The sequence below is a fragment of the Lottia gigantea genome, assembly GCF_000327385.1.
Source record: "Lottia gigantea unplaced genomic scaffold LOTGIsca_144, whole genome shotgun sequence".
Lineage (NCBI taxonomy): Eukaryota > Metazoa > Mollusca > Gastropoda > Lottiidae > Lottia > Lottia gigantea.
In genome coordinates, this window is record NW_008707688.1 from 382859 (window position 1) to 402998 (window position 20140).

The window sequence follows — 20140 nt, forward strand, 5'->3', positions numbered from 1 at the left end:
TATACAGCTTTTTGGGAGTGAAAGGCTTAAGAACTGGAATAAAATACTTTTGCCACACTTCAATAAGAGTATTTTTCTGATCATTTTGCTATGTCTGCTCGTACTGATGTGTATATCCTTTAAAGTCTGCTTTTATTTCAATACATATATGTTTTGATATCATTTTTACACACTATGGCACAGCTTTCTAAATATTGAAAATACTTCCCTTCCAGTTTTTTGCAGTGACAGTACCATCCATAGCCAATGAGGAATTTTTGTTCAATGAAAATAAAACAAAGCACTATATGTTAATTCAATTTTAAGCGTCTCAAATTGATCAGAAAATGTTTGGGTAATTTGGCAGATACCATTAAATTTTGTCCATTTTGAAATTCTGGAATCACTATACTCTTGGCATGAAGGTGCATTGGAACATGGCGTACTTTACTCGCTCTGATACCAAGTGATGTCAGCATATCAGGTGGTAATCGCTGAAACAAGATAGAAAATTCATAATTAAAGGGACACAAATATCAAGGGATTCTTTATCAGGCTGGGTGAATAATCGATTATTGTTGTTATAAATTTCAAATTTCAATTATCAAATTCCATAACCGATTGAATGTCACAGTTAAATTTTCTCCAGTGTACCACTTAACAATTAAGTAAAATCTTTATCATGTAAAATACATAGTTTCATTTGGCTTAAGTATATCTCAGATGTGGATAGCATCATTTAAAACTGAATCCTAAATAAAACTATTACCAACCTGTGGGGCTAGTTTACTAAAATGAGAATATTTATGGTCTCCTAATATTGGTGTATTTAACCCAAAACCAAGATGGCATCTTATTTGATGTTTGATACCTGAAATTGTTAGAGATATAAAAAAACTGCAAGCTTTAATACTAGTGATTGTAAAGAGGATGTCTAGCTTTTTTATATGTATTGGGGCCAATTATTGCTTCTATTTGCATCATTCTAACTTCTTGCCAAACATCTCAAAAATAAGACTTCACAAAACTCCCAGTTTCAGTAAAGAACCACAGATGTCTGACTGCAAATTGGAATGGTGTGAATAGATGCTATCAGTGTCCACAATTCACATAAAAGGTTTCAAAAACATCTGAACTTCCAGATCAGCTGTCCTAATACATCTTTACATCCGAAGCTTGGCAAAATTTTTCCATTGAGTATCAACATTCACAACACAAATCCTAGATGCCACTTCAACTCAGTTGATATTTCTGAAACAATTCATACTGACCAGAAATGGGTTGACATTCTATCAATGCAGCTGACTGATGATGTTTGAATACTTTATACTGTGTAATAGCATCCTGAGCTTCCTCTACATTTCTCTTCTTCATAACTTCCCAATATTTCTTATTATATTCTGGCTTTAATATCATCTATAAGATTGTAGTTCATGTTTATGTCCCTTTAGCAATTGGTGATGCCAATATACACTACACATTTCATGTGGGTGTAAAATAATGGTAAATTACTAAAAATTTTGTTAATATTGTAAATGTAAAAAATTATCTTTATTCTTTTTAGAATAAAATTTGATATCTCTACAACATGTAATCAGCATATAAATAAGATAAAATAATTAAAAACTTCAACTTACTCTATGTATACCATTTGGTAATGAACCTTCTGTTATTGGTATTTTTATTACACCTATAATATCAAAATAAAAACTTTTTTCAGTTCAGAACTTTCTCTTATGTGACAAAACAATTTTTTTTTTAAGAAATACTTGAAACATTAATTGTAATTTTAGCTATAACAGCTGAGATAAATTACTGCATATCATTTTTTAGAATGACCCAAGTAAGATAACAAGCAACAATTATGACAAACAAGTCAAAAATTTTACCTTCTAAAGGATCAGGAATACCTTTTGTTATTACCCAATACTTCTTGACTACTTTTCTTTTAACAAAATATTCTCTCAACTCTTCTGCTACTGCAGCTCGCCTAAAATAAGACATGGATATGAATTAATATAATCTATCAATGAATAAGTAATTCATGGGCAACAACTCTGAATACCGTATAATAAAAGGTTGTAAACTGCGTATTTGTATGTCACTATCACAAAGGGCCTAAGATATCATTAACAGCTTTTATGATAGTGACGTCATAAAAGTTAGTTTTAAAAGTGGAATTACTAACCCAAAATAGAAATGGTGCAAACTGATTGGGATTCAGTGGTTCTTAATACCAATAAAAGTGAAGAAACCCTTATTATTATCCCTTTAAGACACTCTTGAGATCTTGCCACAAAACGTAAGACCTAATGACTACTTACTTGGCTAACAACATAACACCAGTAGTTTCTTTATCTAGTCTATGAATAAGATGAAGTGTCTGTAAACTGTTATCACGATCATTGAGTGATTCAGCTAACTGATGTAATAAACCACCAACACTAAATTTCACTCCTGGTCCACCTACAATTATTAAAATTCAAGATGGCAGTTTTATCAAAAGACTTCTCTGGCAATTATAACATTAGACACTTAAAAAAGTTTTCCTGCATAATGAAGATTGGTAAAGTAAGAAGATAAACTGAACAAAAAGAAATTCATTATTTCCAATTATGCATTTGATATTCCTGCAACGCCACTTTGTTGTTGTAGTTGTACACTGATGAATTCCTTCTTTGTCAGATCAAATCCCCAAACTCGCTGTTATAGAGCAAGCACCAAAAAGAATGAGAAAGTGTTTTGATATAAATAAGAATTGAAAGTACCTTACCGTGTGATGGCAAACCGTATGGTTTATTAATAGCAATAATATCACCTGAAACAGATCCAAATTTTATAAAATCATTAGCATACTTATATTTTCAAATATTACAACCTCAATGTAATAAATGTTTGACAAACGATTATAAAGAAAGACAACTTTTTGTGATAATGGATTAATTTTCACAGACATAAGAAAGTAAGCAAAGCCTTAATCATACCATTACAAAAAAAAATCTTTTAGAAACAGCCTCTGAGAGAAAAATTGATTTTGATAGGCTTAATGCAGGTAATATTTACCTGAATTAACTGGAAAGGGATTTGAAAATAAGGTTGGTCTTTTATCAAGAAAAAGAAAAGGTTAACATCACATTTTCCAAACTTACTGCTACAGATAGCTTGATTTGGATTCATCAGCAAATTTATCAACAAAATCCAATCTTGATTTCACAAGTTACCTTCATTATAAATAATATTTTTCTTGAGAATATCAACCACAATTCCTTCTGGTTCCTTCGTCAAATCTTGTGTTTGGTATTTCAATATTCTAAAGCCCTTACTATCTACCGGGCCATCAAATCTACTTTTAACTTTATTAGTTTCTTTTTCTTTATCTGAAATCACAAAATGTAAGAGAATAATACAGATGATATTTTTTTGTTTTTGTGAATCACCTGGTGGAGTGACATTGTTTGTGCAAATCGAAAGGTGTAAATGCCAAATATACTTGACATAGATCATGTAAAACAGCACAAAAGTTGCTTAACAGTTGTCTTTTATCAGATAATATGGTACTTGACATTTTATTGCCTTCATAAAATTTCCTAAAAAAAATTTTCATTTTGAAAAATCATTAAAATACCTCCAGATCCTAAATTCTTTATTTCAAGCTTCAATTTCTTCCTTATTTCCATTGCAGTATCATAAGCTGATTTTGATTTAGGTTTGTTTTCATTCTTTGAATCAGATGGTCCACCAGATTGTGTCTTATCCTGTTGTCCAAAGTACTGGTCATCTATGTAGTCCATATCTTTTCTATCATATTGCTTGGGTTCATAATCAGTTTCAGGAGAGTTATGTTTTTTCTTTTCAGAATTTCCAAAGTATTGCTTATCAATAAAATCTAAATCTCGTCGACTTTTAGTGCGATTCTGATTCAATTCAACGGAAGAAATTGCTCCAGAATCTTTATTTGCAACTTCTGCTCGGCTCTTAACATTAAAATATTGATCATCAATAAAGTCAGATCCGTATCTTGTTGATTCATTCCTAAAATTGTCATTATCATAACTGTTTTCTACTGATTTCTCAATGTTTGATTTTTTAAGTCTTTTTCTTTGACTTCCTTCATTTATGGATGATGGTCGGTTTTGATTTCTTTCAGGATAGAGTTTTGAATAGCCCCCAGGATCTAAATTGGATTTTGTAAAATCTGAGTTATAATCATACTGCTGTCTCTTTTCTTCAGTTTGTTTATCATAATTTCCTATTGTTTGTTTATCATATTTGTGTTTATTGTCTCTTGTCCTTTCAGCATACTCTTCAATGCCCAAGAAATCGTCGTTAGCTGAGTGACATCTACAACTTATTGAGATGTGCCGATTAAAATTCAACTCAGAAAAAGAACCTTTTGAAACGGTGTTCAGAATTCGAAGAAATTTGCAGTATTGTAATATTTTCGTCATTTTCACTCTTTCATGCCCTTCAACATGGGCGCAGCCATTTTGTAAAATTCTCGATCAACCAGCCTTTGAAATGTGTAGGCATAAGCCCGAAAACTCCACTCAAACTTTTGAAGCTTTCATGACTGAAATGATCACTTACAGTATAATCGCTAATATAATATCGATCAATATGTGTTCTAACATCGGGAAAACCGTCATCTACATTTTAATACAAATGTTATTCAAAACCTCTCAAGTAAATATAAAAATGTTTTCGCTGGGATAGAACTGTCAACCATAATAAGCCGAAATGTCTATTAACTTTGGCAGAACTTTTCCTCCACTTTGAAAAATGTATCGAATAACTTGTGAAAATCACGACGTTCCATCATAACGCCGACCATAATTTAATTTCAGAGGATATATATTTCAACGCTTTGTTTGAAATCTTTTAATTAAAATAGTGAAGCAAGGTTTCATTTTAAGTGAGTAAGTCGAGATAAGAAGGTTGAAAAGCCAAAGGGGGTACACTTTATGATGAATAAGTGGGACCGGCACCTAATATTTTACGAAGACGAACACCAGGGCAAGAGGTAGTTCTACAAGACCCGTCGACCCGTCGCGGATGGCCCGTCGTCCGCCGCAGAAGGTCCAAGAAAAAGGGCTGAAGCAAGCCTCACCAACTTCATGGGTCGAGCTTGGATAAACCTGCGCCTGGTAGAATCTGGGAACATCTGGGTTATTGAAACGGCTGTTAGCATCTGACGGAATATCTGATCGACGTGAACAGTTGCTATCGGTTACTTATGTGCTACTTTTTCAAGAAAAAATTAAGTTGCCAACAGTCTAATTAGTCGATAAAAGCACGTATAATTTAACCCGATGAAATGCCGGCAGCCGCCTTGACACCCCCACCGTTTTTAATCAATATATATTATGATACCTCTCAAATAAAGCTTAAATCTTTATGTACTTATTTACTTATTTTTAGGTTATCAGAAAATGTCATGATTTTCTGAAAAAAGTCAGCAGTTTATCAATTGGATGTAGAACAAAGGTCAGATAAGGCCATGGGAAGGTTTATAAGAGATCTGGTTTAAAGTTTCATTGTGTCTTGAAGTTCTGTCATTGACGTCAGGTAGGTCTTGCTTACCTGTTTTGATTACCTGATCGGCTGAAAAGGACAGATTGAAATACAACTACACATTATCAAATGCGGAGTCATATAAACTCCAATATACCAAGACGTCTATTTGCCATCATAAAGAGAAATTATCAGCAGAGGCAATAATGAGGAACTATAGAATTGTCGGGGAAATCTAGTCCAGAGGAATTCAGCTAACTTCAGGTTACTTAAATGGATGCAATCGTCTACCGTTTGCCAGCTGAATAAGATTAATTGGTGTCGCTTTAAGATTGAAAAACCGGTAACATAGGCGGAAGTGCTGATTGTTGAAGTTGCCACATAAATAGAAATTTCACCTTTGCGGATATTTATCTTGATAAATGCAAATGTGAATTAGCACGCTATTGACAAACCTATTGCATTTTTCTATTGCAAACGAGCCAAATGTTGGATTTTCAATCTGAAATGTGATTAATATGTGAGGTCGAGCTATATAGCAACTCAGAGAGCAACATATTCAGACGATATCCTCACATTGTCACTTCATTTTAGCAACATATAGAAAAGTTCGAAAGCGTAGGACTGCCTGTAGCCTATTTTTTTGCCCCAATTTTATCCACACTATAAAATGACTGAAACCTATTTATTTCTCCACTTAGATTCAAGAAGATGAACGCCTTTCTCTTGTTGACCCTTGTGGCTGGGTAAGTGCAAAATCAACTAATGATTCTTCTCTGCAGTTTGCTTTTTATATCTGTATTCATTTATTTTGGTAATCGGCTGAAGAATATCAACAGCTCGAGATTTTGGCTTAGGTAGAAGCAAAACGTCGAAATTCCGGTTTGAAGCTTTCGTGATCAACACCATGGAATAAATATATTAATTGGATGAACGAAACACAATTGATTGAAAATCATGCTGCATAAACTTTGCTAAAATTATTCGGTTAAATTTATAGTAGATCCCAATTCTATTCAACTTGTTTGTTCCAGTGCATTTGCTGCATCATGCAGACACGACGACCACACAACATGGACTGAGACCCAAGTCATTGACTTGGTAACTTCTCACATGAACAGGGATGGCGATAACGTCATCAGTGAACTCAACATTGGTATTGAATTCGTCTTGAAGTACGACCATAACTGTGAGTAGTCCACAAAGTATCGTATTCATACGTCACAAGCCTATTCAGGAACGAAAAACAGTTCAGAAGGGTTCCAACAGTTCAAGTCCCCAGATTATAGCTCTAAGTCTATGCATCCGCTTTTCTGCTACAGATAGCGCCAATGACGGTCAGCCATACGTGTGTTACGGGAAACACTTTGACAAAACAGTGGGCACGACCTTCTTCTTTGCGATTTCCAACTGGCAGAGCATCTACACATCGAGTTCAATTAGCAACGGTTCGATGATTATCCACCATCGTATCGTTGCTTTAGGAACATGGTAGCACATGGGCCCTTTTTGTCTTTTCCACAAAAATGATGATTCCATTGGTGATTGTTACTGTCAATCATAATTCATTCTGTAAATTCTTTTCAGTCAGAAATGGTGTGGAATTACACGAATTCACCAAACAATGGGTTAAGACTTACCATGATGAAGTAGCCCTAGCTACCCACATCTTCCAGCATTTAGATATGGATTCTTCTGGTAGTTTGGATACTGATGATATTGCTCCCCTTATCGCTAGAGTTGATACTAGTGGTAAGTGATCGTGCTTCTAAAGTTTTGCGGGAAACCGGAGTCAAATGAAGCTTATCGAAGACAAACAACTGGTCATGTTGGTATCTAGACGAGGACCGGATATCAAATAATATGATCATATTTTTCCTGTCAAAGGTTTTGTTTTGCACCAGTTTGTGTGACACAGAATGAACACGTTATGAAGCGTGCAAGATTTGCGATATCTCAAAATATCGGTATTTTTCATCTGAGGAACTGTGTAGGGCGAGGGTTGTTGGGCTACCACTTAAATGGAACATGTCTTCATGGGATCATTGGTGAATGTAGTCATAAGGCTTGGTAAATTACGAATAATTTTTATGTCTTTTAAACAGGCGATGGTTTAGTTCAAGTCAATGAATTCAAAGCTTACCTCAAGGCCGTAAGTTCTTTTAGCTGTTGGGATCCAGTTCGGGTTAAAAAAAAAAGCGAGAGGATGTGCCGCTCGCCCGCTCTATGCTGAATAGTTTGTTATGAGGGAAAGTTTTCCGAGGAATGCAGTATAGAATGTCGGATCTGCATCACTGACAGAAAGCCACTGGGTTTAAATTCCGATTTCACCACGACCTATAGTGGGATAGAACCTTCGACATTCAGGGTAGTGAGCGAGCGCCAATTTCGACGAGCATCTCATAATATTGATCTTTACCAGCACGGGGACAATGTTGTAGGGTTTAGATGATTATTAAACCTCATTGCTTCTGAACAATCTGGATGGCAAACGCGGGAGATACATGTATATGTGGCATTTATTTACTTCTCTTCTTTATTTTCAGATTTACAATGCCTGTTAAATAAATTATTAACCAGGGAATCTTTTTTAAAATTTGGTCCCTGTCTGATGTAAATGTTCTTTTATTGTTTGAATCTGCAACACCTTGATATAGATATAGATAGAACTGTAAAATCTTCCTAAACAACTAGAACATTTATCAGACCACTTTATGATGGCATCAATCTGCTGGTAGATGATCTCTGCGTTTCCATACATCTAGGGAGAGGCATGAATATTCTGGCAAGGCAATACTGTACATTCTAGTCACTGAACACTGAAAAGCAGTTAATGGAAATTCAGCCAGACAAAGGCTTTCACTCTGAAATTGGTGGGGACTGACCAACAGAGTTGTGGACAGATCTACATAGCAGCATATAAACCCTATGAAGGTAACAAATATAGAAATGTCCCCATCTAAAAGATCAAATATTAAAAACAACAAAATATTTAATAAGCTCAGCTTTATTGATTGGGCTTATCAAGTTATTACATTAATATGAGGTTAACATGAAATTAAGAGTGTGGTCTATAATTTTATTGAAGCATCAAACATATAGTATATAACAGATACTTATATTTATGCCTATTTTAAAATTAAATTAATTGTAGGGTGCTAAAGACTATGTATATTCACTTGAAACATAATCTATATATCATTTATACACGTCAATTACTTTCAACAAAAATAAATTAACAAGGTAAATAAAATATACAGCTATTAAAAATTAAAAAAATGGATCAAAAAAAATAAACAAAAACAAAAGACAGTTGGCGTACATTAAATGATTGTGATAGAATTGATGACCTTTTATACAGGACAAGTGCTGGGTATCGCAAATCATGTCACAATACAATACATATTGTTAGTGTGTGTCATGATACAATACATATAGCGATTTTGGGCAATGGGATAAAAATATATTATCTTAAAAGTTTATAACTGTGATTTGGTAATGTAGTTGATACGAGTGGTTAACATCCATTGTCTTATAATTTCCAACAATTTCAGTCAAGTCAGTGAAATAAAGAATTATGATTCCATTCACCAAATTATAAAAGTAAGTATCCATACACAACCTGGCATGTCATATTGCAATACATTGCTTCACCGATATATTGTGCCAGCACTATAAAGGACCAGCCTTTTTTGAATAAATATGTTATATTCTTTTATTGAAAAAGAGCACTCATTAGATGCACAGTTTGTGCTAACATGACTTTTCTTAATACACTGTAATACCAAGATTGTGTAAAAAGTATCTGTGAGCATCACATATGAGACTACAATTTCAGAGGTGAAAAGGTGATTCTATCACATAAGAAATGATAGATCACAAATACAATGCAATATTACGAAAAAAAAAAAACCAATTTACATGAGTTGTCATCACATCATATGGACCAAAATTTTTGAAGCTGTATCTAATGTTGACAAGTGGGTTGAATCACAATTTATTTTTAACAAAAAGATAAGAATAAGCTAATATAACAATAAAAAAATGCAATTTGTAAATACATTGTTATTGATTAACACCTGATATCATTAGGGACATTATATAAAGGTATATTATACCAGAAGATAATAACAAAACAACAAAATTTGATTTGTAGCCTACATATAGCTTCTTTTGCAAAAATATATTTCAATTTCTATTTCTTTTATCAGAATTCATTCAAAACAGACTAGATTTATAGGGCAAAATTGTCATTATTCAAAATTTAAACTAACCTAATTTTTTCGGTAAAATATATCAGTATTTATGACCATATTAAACTATGTATGGTTCTTACATGGTAATAATACACACAAATAGTTCACAGCCATTTTGAATCTCTTCCTCGACTTGTATCAAAAAGTTGAATTTAATATTTCAACTTAATCTTCAAATCACATTTAAAGGTTAAAGAATGGTTAAAATGTGACTTGAAGGCTTTTTTGAAACATTGTATCCTTTTCAAAATTAGACTTATGTTAAGGAAGAGATTCAAAATTGTTATTTAAGAACCATACATAGTTTCGTATGTGCTTATAACACTTAAATATTTTAATATACTAACACCTACATTGTGTGTACAACAAAAAATAAGCATAGATATACTCTCAACGTCAAAGTTGTTCAAATACCACTCCTTTTTGGAGTAACTTTTAGTTAAACTATATAACAGTCCTATATCTCAAGCTAATCATCGGTTCACATGTTCAATATGATTTGTGAACAGTTAAAGCTAAAGAATATTATAAAATTAATTTTGATCTAATCAGGGCTGATTACCATCCCATTTCAAAATATATTGAGATCAACATGGTAGCCACAATAAATGAGACAGGGCAGGCAAATAAACAGCCCCAGACCATGTTTCTCAAAACTCTTGTCTTATGGCAGGTGTGAAAATGTACACACTTGCAAGAAAATCATATCATAAGATTTCTTTTGAGAGACTAGGGCCTAATCTAACCCTGAAAACATTCTCATTTACTTTTACCATGTCTGAAAGCCCTTTCCCGTTCAGTAACATCAATAGAAGCTATATTCTGGCAAGCTACTACAAGATGAACTCCACTGATAACCATTTTGGCAAAGGCTATTGGTGCCGTTATACATAAGATCAATGTCCATAAACCAATAGATAGAGGTCCCAAAGGTACTGAAAAATACAGAATTGAAAATAAATTAAATTTATGATCAATTTTTAACATGGTTACAGTATCCAAATAGATACGAAGTTACAAAGATTAGCAAAAATCTAAACAGGTACAAAAGGGTACTTTGATGCACCATTCTGATATTTCATACAGGTTTTATTTTCATTTAGGGTATTCAAAATTTCACATTTTCCTGAATGTTAAAAATTGTCTTCAAAATGAAAAAAATGTTGGTAAAAGTGGTCATTTCCCCATTTTCCTCTATTATTGTTCTGTAAATTGTCATAATAACATTACAGAACATAATCTTTCAATGGCATATTAGATGCACAGTTATAAATAAGGTAATTATCATTGCTAAAAACTTCTACAATACATGTATTTATTACTTTCAACATTTCAATGTAGTTACTTACAGACTGGTCCAATAGTAAAGTAACGTAGATACAGCAAGCAAAAGAACAACTCATTAGCAGCACAAAACACAAATAGTAGTTGCTGAAAAAAGATTTACAGATTCAGTTGACATATTTTATTGTCAATTTGTTATGCTTTCACTTCCTTGAAATCTTGGCCCACTGGTAAAGTTTGATCTGATCTACCTATTGATCTATTGCCCAATCTCTTTCATCTTTCCTAGAGTATCTGTACCCATTTACAGCTGAGACGACTGGAATAATGGGATAGGATGACACACACAGAACAAGATTAGAACTAGAACCCAGGACATTTGTAACGTCAGGCAAATGATATAAAGATTCCAACACCCACAGTCTATTCTCAAAGCCAGGAAAATGATGCATTAGTGTGATTTTATGAATAAAAAAAAGTACTGGTATGCATATAAAATTAAGAAAGGACTTTACTATCTCTGATAAAAATCCTGCACATGCACTTACCCTGTTGGTATAGTAATGTCTCAATATAAAATTCTCAGATAGATCTATATGTTTATGATTCTCTTTACCAATCATAAGAGAGCTGAAATAAAATCAATCTTGAAATACAAATCAAATTTGAACCAGATAGGTATCCTAGATGCTCATATTAATTATTCTCATCCTCAGATTGACCAATCACTAAATTGTTTTTAAATATAGTTGTATAAACCAATCTATTTTTGATGAAACAAGCAAATTGCTCTCAAATTCAAACTACCAATAAATTGAACGGCAGCAGCAGATTTTACTGAGCCTGTTCGCCTGTTAAGTTTTATTGAAGTGAAAAATATCTTACCTATGAAGATGAATCCAGTGACTAAAGATATCTAAAGCCATACTGAATTGAAAGAATATGATGTACTTGGGGTAGAAATAACATAGTACACCACACAAACACATAGTACTAATACGGTCTGTTAACTGATCTAACATAGCTCCTAGTTTACTCGCTGTAATAAATATCAATTACTATACTTTATTACTAAAATAACAATATATGCATGAATATTTATTTAACTCTTACAATTTTGTGCACTTCTTTTAACAAGATAATGACAAAAACTTTCAATTTATTCCAGAAAGTAGTAAAACTGTCGTTAATCAAATACTGACTTATTCAATTATTTCTTTTTTCACAGCATCAAAAAATATTCAAAATAAATTCTGCTTCATGGACAAAATAATTAGTAGAAATATGACCAGGAATATTATAGTTAACTGCTTATAGGGTAATTGTGCTAGGCTAGTTCAGGCCCGTAGCTACTGGTGGGGGGGGTTGGGGGACTGAAAAAATGGTTTGCCCCTCTGAGAAAATTCTCACAACCGACAAATTTCATAACTGCCACTAAACACCATATCCCATTGCTTCTCTGGATATATATATTATTATATGCACCCCCGAACAATCAAGTCTGGCTACCGGCCTAGGCTAGTTATCATACTTACTCTGATTCAGCATTCTAGCAAAATGACCATCAAATGCATCAAGAAAACCACTTAATAAGTAAAAGAATGCAGCTCGGTAATGGTCAAATGGCATGTAGTAAAATGATACAAATGCACATATTATTCTGAAATAATCTTAAAGTAGATAAGGAAGTTATTCATTTCATCATTCATGTGATAAGTGTAGATCTACTTCTACAAAATATGGGTTTTATTTACCCTTTATCTTTTAGACTAGTGTCTGCTAATAATTTTGTAAATTCCAGATTTAGACTCAACTAAATAGTAATAGGCTGGAACACTTATTCTCTGGTGTCTTTGGGAATAAAAAGGAGTATCATCATGATGTCATTGACATTGGTGATGTGGAAGTTGAAAATGATTTTTTTCCTAATTTCTTACCAGTTACCATGCAAAAATTTACATTTTGATATATAATAATATCTACAAGTCAATGTAAAACTACCTATGATATTTGGTACAAACAAAAATACGTTTTCAGTCATCTTTAATGGCTTTATCTGCAAAAAGGTAGATGAAGACTTATTATGATTTTCCTCTCAAATCAATAACAAGTCCAGATTATCCAGAACCGAAGCGCATTTTTTTGGACTCAGTATAATGGAGTAATTCGGGTGGGATACTTTTACATCTCAACAATCTGAATGGAAAACGATAGAAATATAGTCAAAATGATTTTTCCGATTCTTGGAAGTTTAGAATGCGATCTACTAAGGTCTAATCAATGCATACTTTCAAGTTTTTAGTCTCACTAGCCTAAACCCTTCACAAAAAAGAAAAATAGGAACTAAGGCACAGATATCTATAAGTTTATTTCATGAGTTGTTTTAAGAAATTTTGTCTGCAATGTGAAGAAGCTGTCATCTTTAATTACTCTATAAACTATAAACGTCTGTAGTTCTTGCAATTCCAGTAAAACTGAGGTAGTTCTACACAATTGGTAAAACTAGAAAGAAGATATTTTTTTACCGAAAGAATTTTCCATATGATTAATTCTCGAACATTTAGTCCGATATGGAACTGAATGTCGAACCCCTTGTTGAAGTCCACAGAAAAGAAATATAGGTACTAGGCTAAAGCACAGATTTTATAAATTTATATTGTAAGTCGATATTGGTATTCGTTTGCAAATGAGTGAATGGGGCGCCATTTAAATTACTACACGCCCAAAACGTTTTCAGTGTTTATCGAGGCGTGAAAGCCGAAATCATTGGGCGCCACCTTGTGGGCATTTCGCTTGCCTGGAGACGGTCCCAAAATGGATGCTTAACGAGATGGAAGAATGTGGACCGGTTGAATGTGATAAATACGCATTCTTACTAGGATCTGCCCTTCGAAATTCGGATCAAGAAAATTTTTTCACTGTCTATGATTCAATATTACCCCAAAATATCCCGAAATCACAAGTAAGTAGCTTGACATAAGTTCTACGAAGTTGGTAACTATCAAAACTTTTGATGTGTTTTGTTTTGAAATTGACCCGTCTTGACCCGCAAATTTTTAAGGCGTGTTTAAAATTGCTCCTAGGTAATGTCTCTAGACATATTTGGTTGATTTTAGAATAGTTCATGGTCAAAAATCTTAGTCATAAATTTAAAAAAAAACCTTATGTTGAAACAATATATATTTTTTTTCAAAATATTCAGTGTGATTATTGGAGTTATCTTCTCTTAATACAATAAGTACTTCCGGGTAATATTTTCTGACGTCCAGACGTTTTAGAAAAATGTGCGTGTGTTTGGGTCTGGATGTCCATGTCGAAGGCTGATGTTAACCATGACCTTGGCCTTGCATATTTGCATACATTTATTAATCATTTCTCGACCGACACTGTAGCTAGCCGCGTTGTACTTTATGACGTGTCTTGCTTCTCTTTTTGGCTATTATTCGACATATCCCATTCTTCAACCAATCTATGATTGTCAGAAGCCATTTTCTGATGCCCAACCCAAAATTATAGCTGAAACATGGTGGAAAATGAAAGAAATTAGAAGTACAGGTAGGCCTGCTGGTGTATAGCATACGTCCTTCACTCTCGGTCTACCATTACAATCACACTACATCGTGTCCTAAAATGGAGAAAACACAGAGCACACACCCCTATAGAGATTACAAATAGTTTAAAGCTGATCACTTTAATCTAACACAATAATAAGGTTACTGTGGGAAAGACCTTTTTCTGACAGTGATGACTGGCAACATTTTGATCTAAAATTAATTGAATTGTTTTTATGGTTTGAATATTGCAGCATAGACATCATAATATTTACAGCATAGGCTGTGTTCATCATGACATATTTCGCAGAGGGAAATAATAATTCTATCCTTTCATTCCTATCAATCTTATTCTTTTCATTTGGTTTGACAGATTTAGGGTCAGTACTCACAAATAACAGGGAACACTGATATGTCGGCATCAAATTTTTTCATTCATTTCACAAATAATCCAAAATCCAATTTGTAATTACATGTCATATGTTTTTTGTCTTGCAATGCATTGAAACCCTTTTAATGTAAGCTTAAGGATTGGTTATTCAACATTTGAAATAAATTCTCTTCTAGATTTGGTCGAACAGTTGTTTTCTTTTCTATAAACAATTTCAGCAATAACATAACATTACTTATTATAAATGTCATTTTTACTATTGACCAAGAAGTTTCAAAACTTATTAGGATTTACTGATGCATGTCCTTCTATATTTTATCATTTTTCAGAGAATGTCTTGATTTAGGCCTGTAAATATTTGGTTTACTATGTCATATTATAGACCAGATATGATTTTTCTGCTTATCATATATAAGCTTATCTCTACTTTAATGTAAAAATGTGATGCCTGATAGGTCAAAGATTTTATTTCTGGTATTTTATTAAAGGTGTGGTCCATAAATATATGGATAGTACAAACAACAAACAATAAACAAATTTTTTCATTCTCTACCTTTATCTCCATGAGCGTGGCTTGGACCAGCTTTCTTAGTAATGTTCATGTTCTGAATTAGATCTGGCTATAGAAAGTAGAATTCAGATTTCTATAAGATTATAATTTGATGTCCGTTTTAGTGAACCTGGGACACCAATTTGTGAAGTATTATGGCTGACTTCACTATTTGAAAAATTAAATTTTTTTTCTGCTATTGAAGGATCTGGGCCTTGTTGTGTTGCATGTATGCAAGCATTACAAGTTTCATTTGCATCCACATCCTGTAAATTCTTATTACACCCACTTAAATAGTTAAACATCCATAAAATCTCTATTAGTCTATTCTATTTGAATTGCCTTAATTCCGATATGTTGTCTACCACGTAGATGTTTATGGCAAGGGATAGAGAATTTGAACAGATGAAAATCAGAAAAGACTTGAATGCTGCTAAACATTGTTGATTATCATTTCATTGAATGGGTTATGAAAAGGTTTCTAGCTTCTAAAGTGTACATTTGCTTTATTCTAATTTTGTGTTGGATGTGAGTGGTATATACATAATTTTAGAAATGCTTGATTGCAATGCATGCGACGTCATTATCACTCTGTGCTGATAATAGTATGTCAGGGCCTTTGTACGCATAAAACGCTTATGGTAGTGGGATTGTGAAGACTACATATGTCTGGCTGAAAGGTAATGGTGCAAATTGATGCTATCTGTGTTCCCAATGCACACCAAAGGTTGAAAATTCCTTTAAGCTCCATTTTATTCCAATTTGAATGCAATTCAACAAGACTGATTTTTAGTTTAGAGTATCAGTCAACCTTGTGTAAAGCAGTGAGTAAATTTACTAGTAAGACTTGTAAAAGTCAAACTAGAATTAGGTCACCTTATACCTAATGTTACCATAATAGACATAAAAGCTTAAAACCAGTTAATTTCATTGGTTAAACCATAGGTTAAAGTTCAAATCATTTGTATGTAGGTGTAGAAAAAGAGTAAATATATGAATAAGCCATTGAAATGTAACCTCTTTGCTCTTTTTTACTTGACAATATTGTTGTGAAATTTTTATTATACTGAGATATTATTTTAGAAAGTGAAGCTTCTCCTTTTGTTTTAAATAGATTTTATAATTTCTCTTGTTTCAAATGGTTCATCCTACAAAGCTACAAAGTTGAATATTTTATGTTTTTAGTTGACCTGTTCCAATAAGACTTGATTTTTACAATAATGTAGGTGGATAATGTTTTGTTACCCATTTGAGTAATTTTTTTTTTTTCAATGTAGGAGAAAAAGGGATAATTACTTCTTATCTGTTCTGAAATTAGATTGCTTTATAAGTATCCAGCTCCAAACAGAATAAAAAAATCTCTGAAAGCCAATCTGGGTTGACTTTCACATCCGAATCATGATATAGTTTTTAGAGACAAAGTGAAATATACAAAATAAACCATAGAATTCGTGAATTGTAACACCTTTAATATACTGAAATGCACTACCACAACATTGTTTTGATGGAATAGATATGACCAATTGAGGATTTGAAATTGAATTGCATGATGATATATCACTGATTTGGTTTTGCATGGAGATTTCCATTGACATGATGGGATACATCAGAATTGCTGTGATAATTTCGTCGTTTAATTTAACATGGTTACCTTTTAAATAAGTTATATCCTTTCTACTTTCAGTTGCATTGGATAAAAGAGAGAGCTCGTTTTATTGCTGAGTTGCCAGAAGGAGAGTTTAATGAGTGGGTGGTAGATGCCCGGTCGTTTAGTTTAGCACCGGGAAAATCTAAGATGAGTAGATCTAAACCTACTAGAGTTACTGCTACTGTCAGTGTGGGTGCCTTGAGTGATGATGATGATGAGACTTCAGGTCCTTATCACTCAATGTCATCATCATCACGATTACACAAGCACGGTAGTCTAACTGATTCTGGAAGACCAGCAACCGTTAGCCGAAAAAACAGTTTATCATCAGAAATGAGTGAGGAGGCTCGTGGAGCCTATGATTATTATCCCAAGCGTAGTGATTCTGTCATTGATTCTGTCAAAATTCAGGATGTAACATCTCCCGAATATGACGAAGCCATAGATGTGGAATCTGACAAAAGTTCTGTGGAATCACCTCGAAGTGAAGATTCTGGAAAGGGTGAATATAATGTTACCCAACTAGATGAGTATGGAATCGAATTAAAAACATTTCACAGGCAAGGTTATCATGCCAGTGACGAGGATAGCGATGGAAACTGTCATCCACATAAAAAATTATACGGTTCTCGTAGCCAGGCACAATATGGCTACAAGCGTCCGGAAGAGGATAAAGAAGAGTATGAGAGGGCCACTAGTTTTGACCAGTCGTCTCAAATCTTTCCCAGATTCGAAGTTGATAAGAATCGTAAAGTAACTGCTGTAGATGCCGGTACATCGTTTCCCTTGTCCCGTACAGAACCATCTTTAAGTAAATCATACAGCACTGGTTCAAGAACAGAAGAATGGAACTTGAAACAGAAGAGATCCAGAGCTATAGGTAAGTTGTCTTTTATTTTGTCTTGAAATAAAATCTTTGAACTGTTTTGTCTTCTTTTTTGCCCTTTTTTTTTTCTCTACATTAAATCTTGGCTAGTTAAGAAGATACCTTATCCTTAGAAGAGTGTTTGAATTCTGCTTTTAAGATGGTTCTAGATTTTACGTGCAAACGTTTTTAAATTCTTTGCAAATGAGACCTTACATGAACTAATTTGACAAAGAAAACCATTCCACTTGTTGAATTACATAATGACATTCTTTCACTTCAGCAGACATACTTAAAAAAGATATAAATTTGAAAATTTTATTTAAATTTCTTTACGATTATTGTTATCATTAAAGTTAAAGGGAGGTAATTCAAAATAATTTACCCCTTCATTCTTTAGTCAATTGTCATTTGCTCTGAATTGTGATACAGGAGTTGATTTTGTAAAATTCTAATTTTCACTTTTATACAAGACTTACCTTTTGTCCTAGACAGGATATAAAAAACAAAACTATGTTCATTGAAAGAGTTCTGTTAAATATCATTTATTGGTAGGTCGCATGTTGGATATGGTGTACGGTCCATCTACGAATAAATCATTTTCACAACCTCATTATTCAGATTGCGTCCTACAAAGTAAGGTTCATGTTTTTTGTCCAAATATAATCCATCCATAACAAACTATAATACAATGCTAATGAACATGGATTTTTACTGAACAAATTGTCCCTATACTATTTGGTGAGAAAAGTATTTTGACTAATGTCAATTTTTGAAACTCACAACCTTATTTCTTCATGGTTAGGCATTTTTGCTTATTTTATATCAGGTCTTTGATAAACATATATCGAAATTTAGTAAATTACTCCAATACATTTTGGTTCAAGACCGAATTTGGAAATAAACAATAAGCCATTATTGTTGAAAATTTGGAAAATTTAATGATCAGTCAAAATCCAAGGAAAAAAAGATATATTAAAGTACACATTAGTCATCTCTCAATTCATTCCTATATTCATACCATCATATCTTGAATACGGGTTTTGACACAGTCTTTTTAACCCGTATTTAACATTAGACTAAGTTTTGTGGGTTCTGAAATGAGATTGTGTTATTTATGGTTAAGTTAGAACAGAAATGAAGAAAGGTCATGTAAACAAAACACATCTACAGTTATTTTCTGTCAGCTTCAATTCTTTAACGAAACTCTTACGTAATTCTGTATTGTCCATTAATCAAAACTTTTAAGTGTCACGCTGCTTTTGTTTTGTTGACGTTTTCGAACGAAGCATATTTCACTAGTGATTTGATTGGCTGAGAGTTCCTAGAAAGATTTCAAGGCCAATTTTGATTGGAAAATATTTAGCTGTGAATATAAAATTTCCCTGACCAGAATTACAATGGACTCGAAGTATGAGGAATTGGGGTGTGCATTGGACACGATAATATTCACACCTTTAAAAATTTCACACCTTTGACTAATATTCCAATAGACCATCATAAATGGACAACATGACTGCAAATTGATATATAGGTCATGATTGATGAAAGTGATTATTTGATGTACCTTGCACGGGAGGTTATGTTTTTGAACTTTTATGAATAAAGATGTTTCCTGATAGTTTGATTTTGTGTATCATATTTGTCATGTTGCTGCTAACAATTATCAAGTGTTTTTATTGGTTAGAAATGCACACTATGAGGATTGAAGAAAGTTACTCTAAAGTGGATGTATCTGACAGGTCTGCTATTGGTCTTGATTAAATAGATATCTTATTGATTGTAGTTAAAGTAAAGACATGTTGAGTTGTAGTGAAGTACTAATAAATAATTAATTAGTACTAATGAAAGAACTTGTTAATGACTAGTTTAAGCAATTCTGAACAAAACTATTTCAAATGTCTTTTTCACATTTTCTTGAAAATCAGAGTCTGCTCTACCCCAGGCAATAACTTACAAAATATCTTGTATTCTTGAATAGAGGTAGAGCCAGATGTTTTGGACAGGTCCTCGTTTTTTGTAGCAGGGCAGGAAACAAATGTATAACTCTACATGGTCTATGGTTTAATAAACCTTGTTGGTTATGTCTTCCAATCTTAGGTAGT

At 33.1% G+C, this 20140-nt stretch overlaps 4 protein-coding genes across 4 annotated transcripts; 2 read left to right on the plus strand and 2 right to left on the minus strand.

The window, feature by feature from the left end:
- Positions 1 to 290: 290 nt before the first annotated feature.
- Positions 291 to 3483, minus strand: LOTGIDRAFT_140139 (hypothetical protein; the record flags this gene model as incomplete). Its single annotated transcript, XM_009050091.1, has 8 exons — positions 291 to 473; positions 753 to 850; positions 1251 to 1395; positions 1617 to 1669; positions 1869 to 1969; positions 2304 to 2445; positions 2753 to 2797; positions 3201 to 3483. 8 exons carry the CDS (start codon positions 3481 to 3483, stop codon positions 291 to 293), a joined length of 1050 nt encoding a protein of 349 aa, XP_009048339.1.
- Positions 3484 to 6201: 2718 nt separating this feature from the next.
- LOTGIDRAFT_172907 (hypothetical protein) lies at positions 6202 to 8054 on the plus strand (the record flags this gene model as incomplete). Its single annotated transcript, XM_009050092.1, has 5 exons — positions 6202 to 6236; positions 6525 to 6679; positions 7078 to 7242; positions 7596 to 7642; positions 8037 to 8054. 5 exons carry the CDS (start codon positions 6202 to 6204, stop codon positions 8052 to 8054), a joined length of 420 nt encoding a protein of 139 aa, XP_009048340.1.
- A 2360-nt stretch (positions 8055 to 10414) lies between these two features.
- On the minus strand, positions 10415 to 13071 carry LOTGIDRAFT_225546 (hypothetical protein; the record flags this gene model as incomplete). Its single annotated transcript, XM_009050093.1, has 6 exons — positions 10415 to 10681; positions 11096 to 11177; positions 11579 to 11660; positions 11916 to 12069; positions 12566 to 12700; positions 13029 to 13071. The coding sequence occupies 6 exons, from the start codon at positions 13069 to 13071 to the stop codon at positions 10506 to 10508; spliced, it is 672 nt and encodes a 223-aa protein (XP_009048341.1). The 3' UTR covers positions 10415 to 10505.
- Positions 13072 to 13830: 759 nt separating this feature from the next.
- On the plus strand, positions 13831 to 18712 carry LOTGIDRAFT_238395 (hypothetical protein; the record flags this gene model as incomplete). Its single annotated transcript, XM_009050094.1, has 3 exons — positions 13831 to 13992; positions 17207 to 18050; positions 18591 to 18712. The coding sequence occupies exons 1-3, from the start codon at positions 13849 to 13851 to the stop codon at positions 18710 to 18712; spliced, it is 1110 nt and encodes a 369-aa protein (XP_009048342.1). The 5' UTR covers positions 13831 to 13848.
- Positions 18713 to 20140: the final 1428 nt, after the last annotated feature.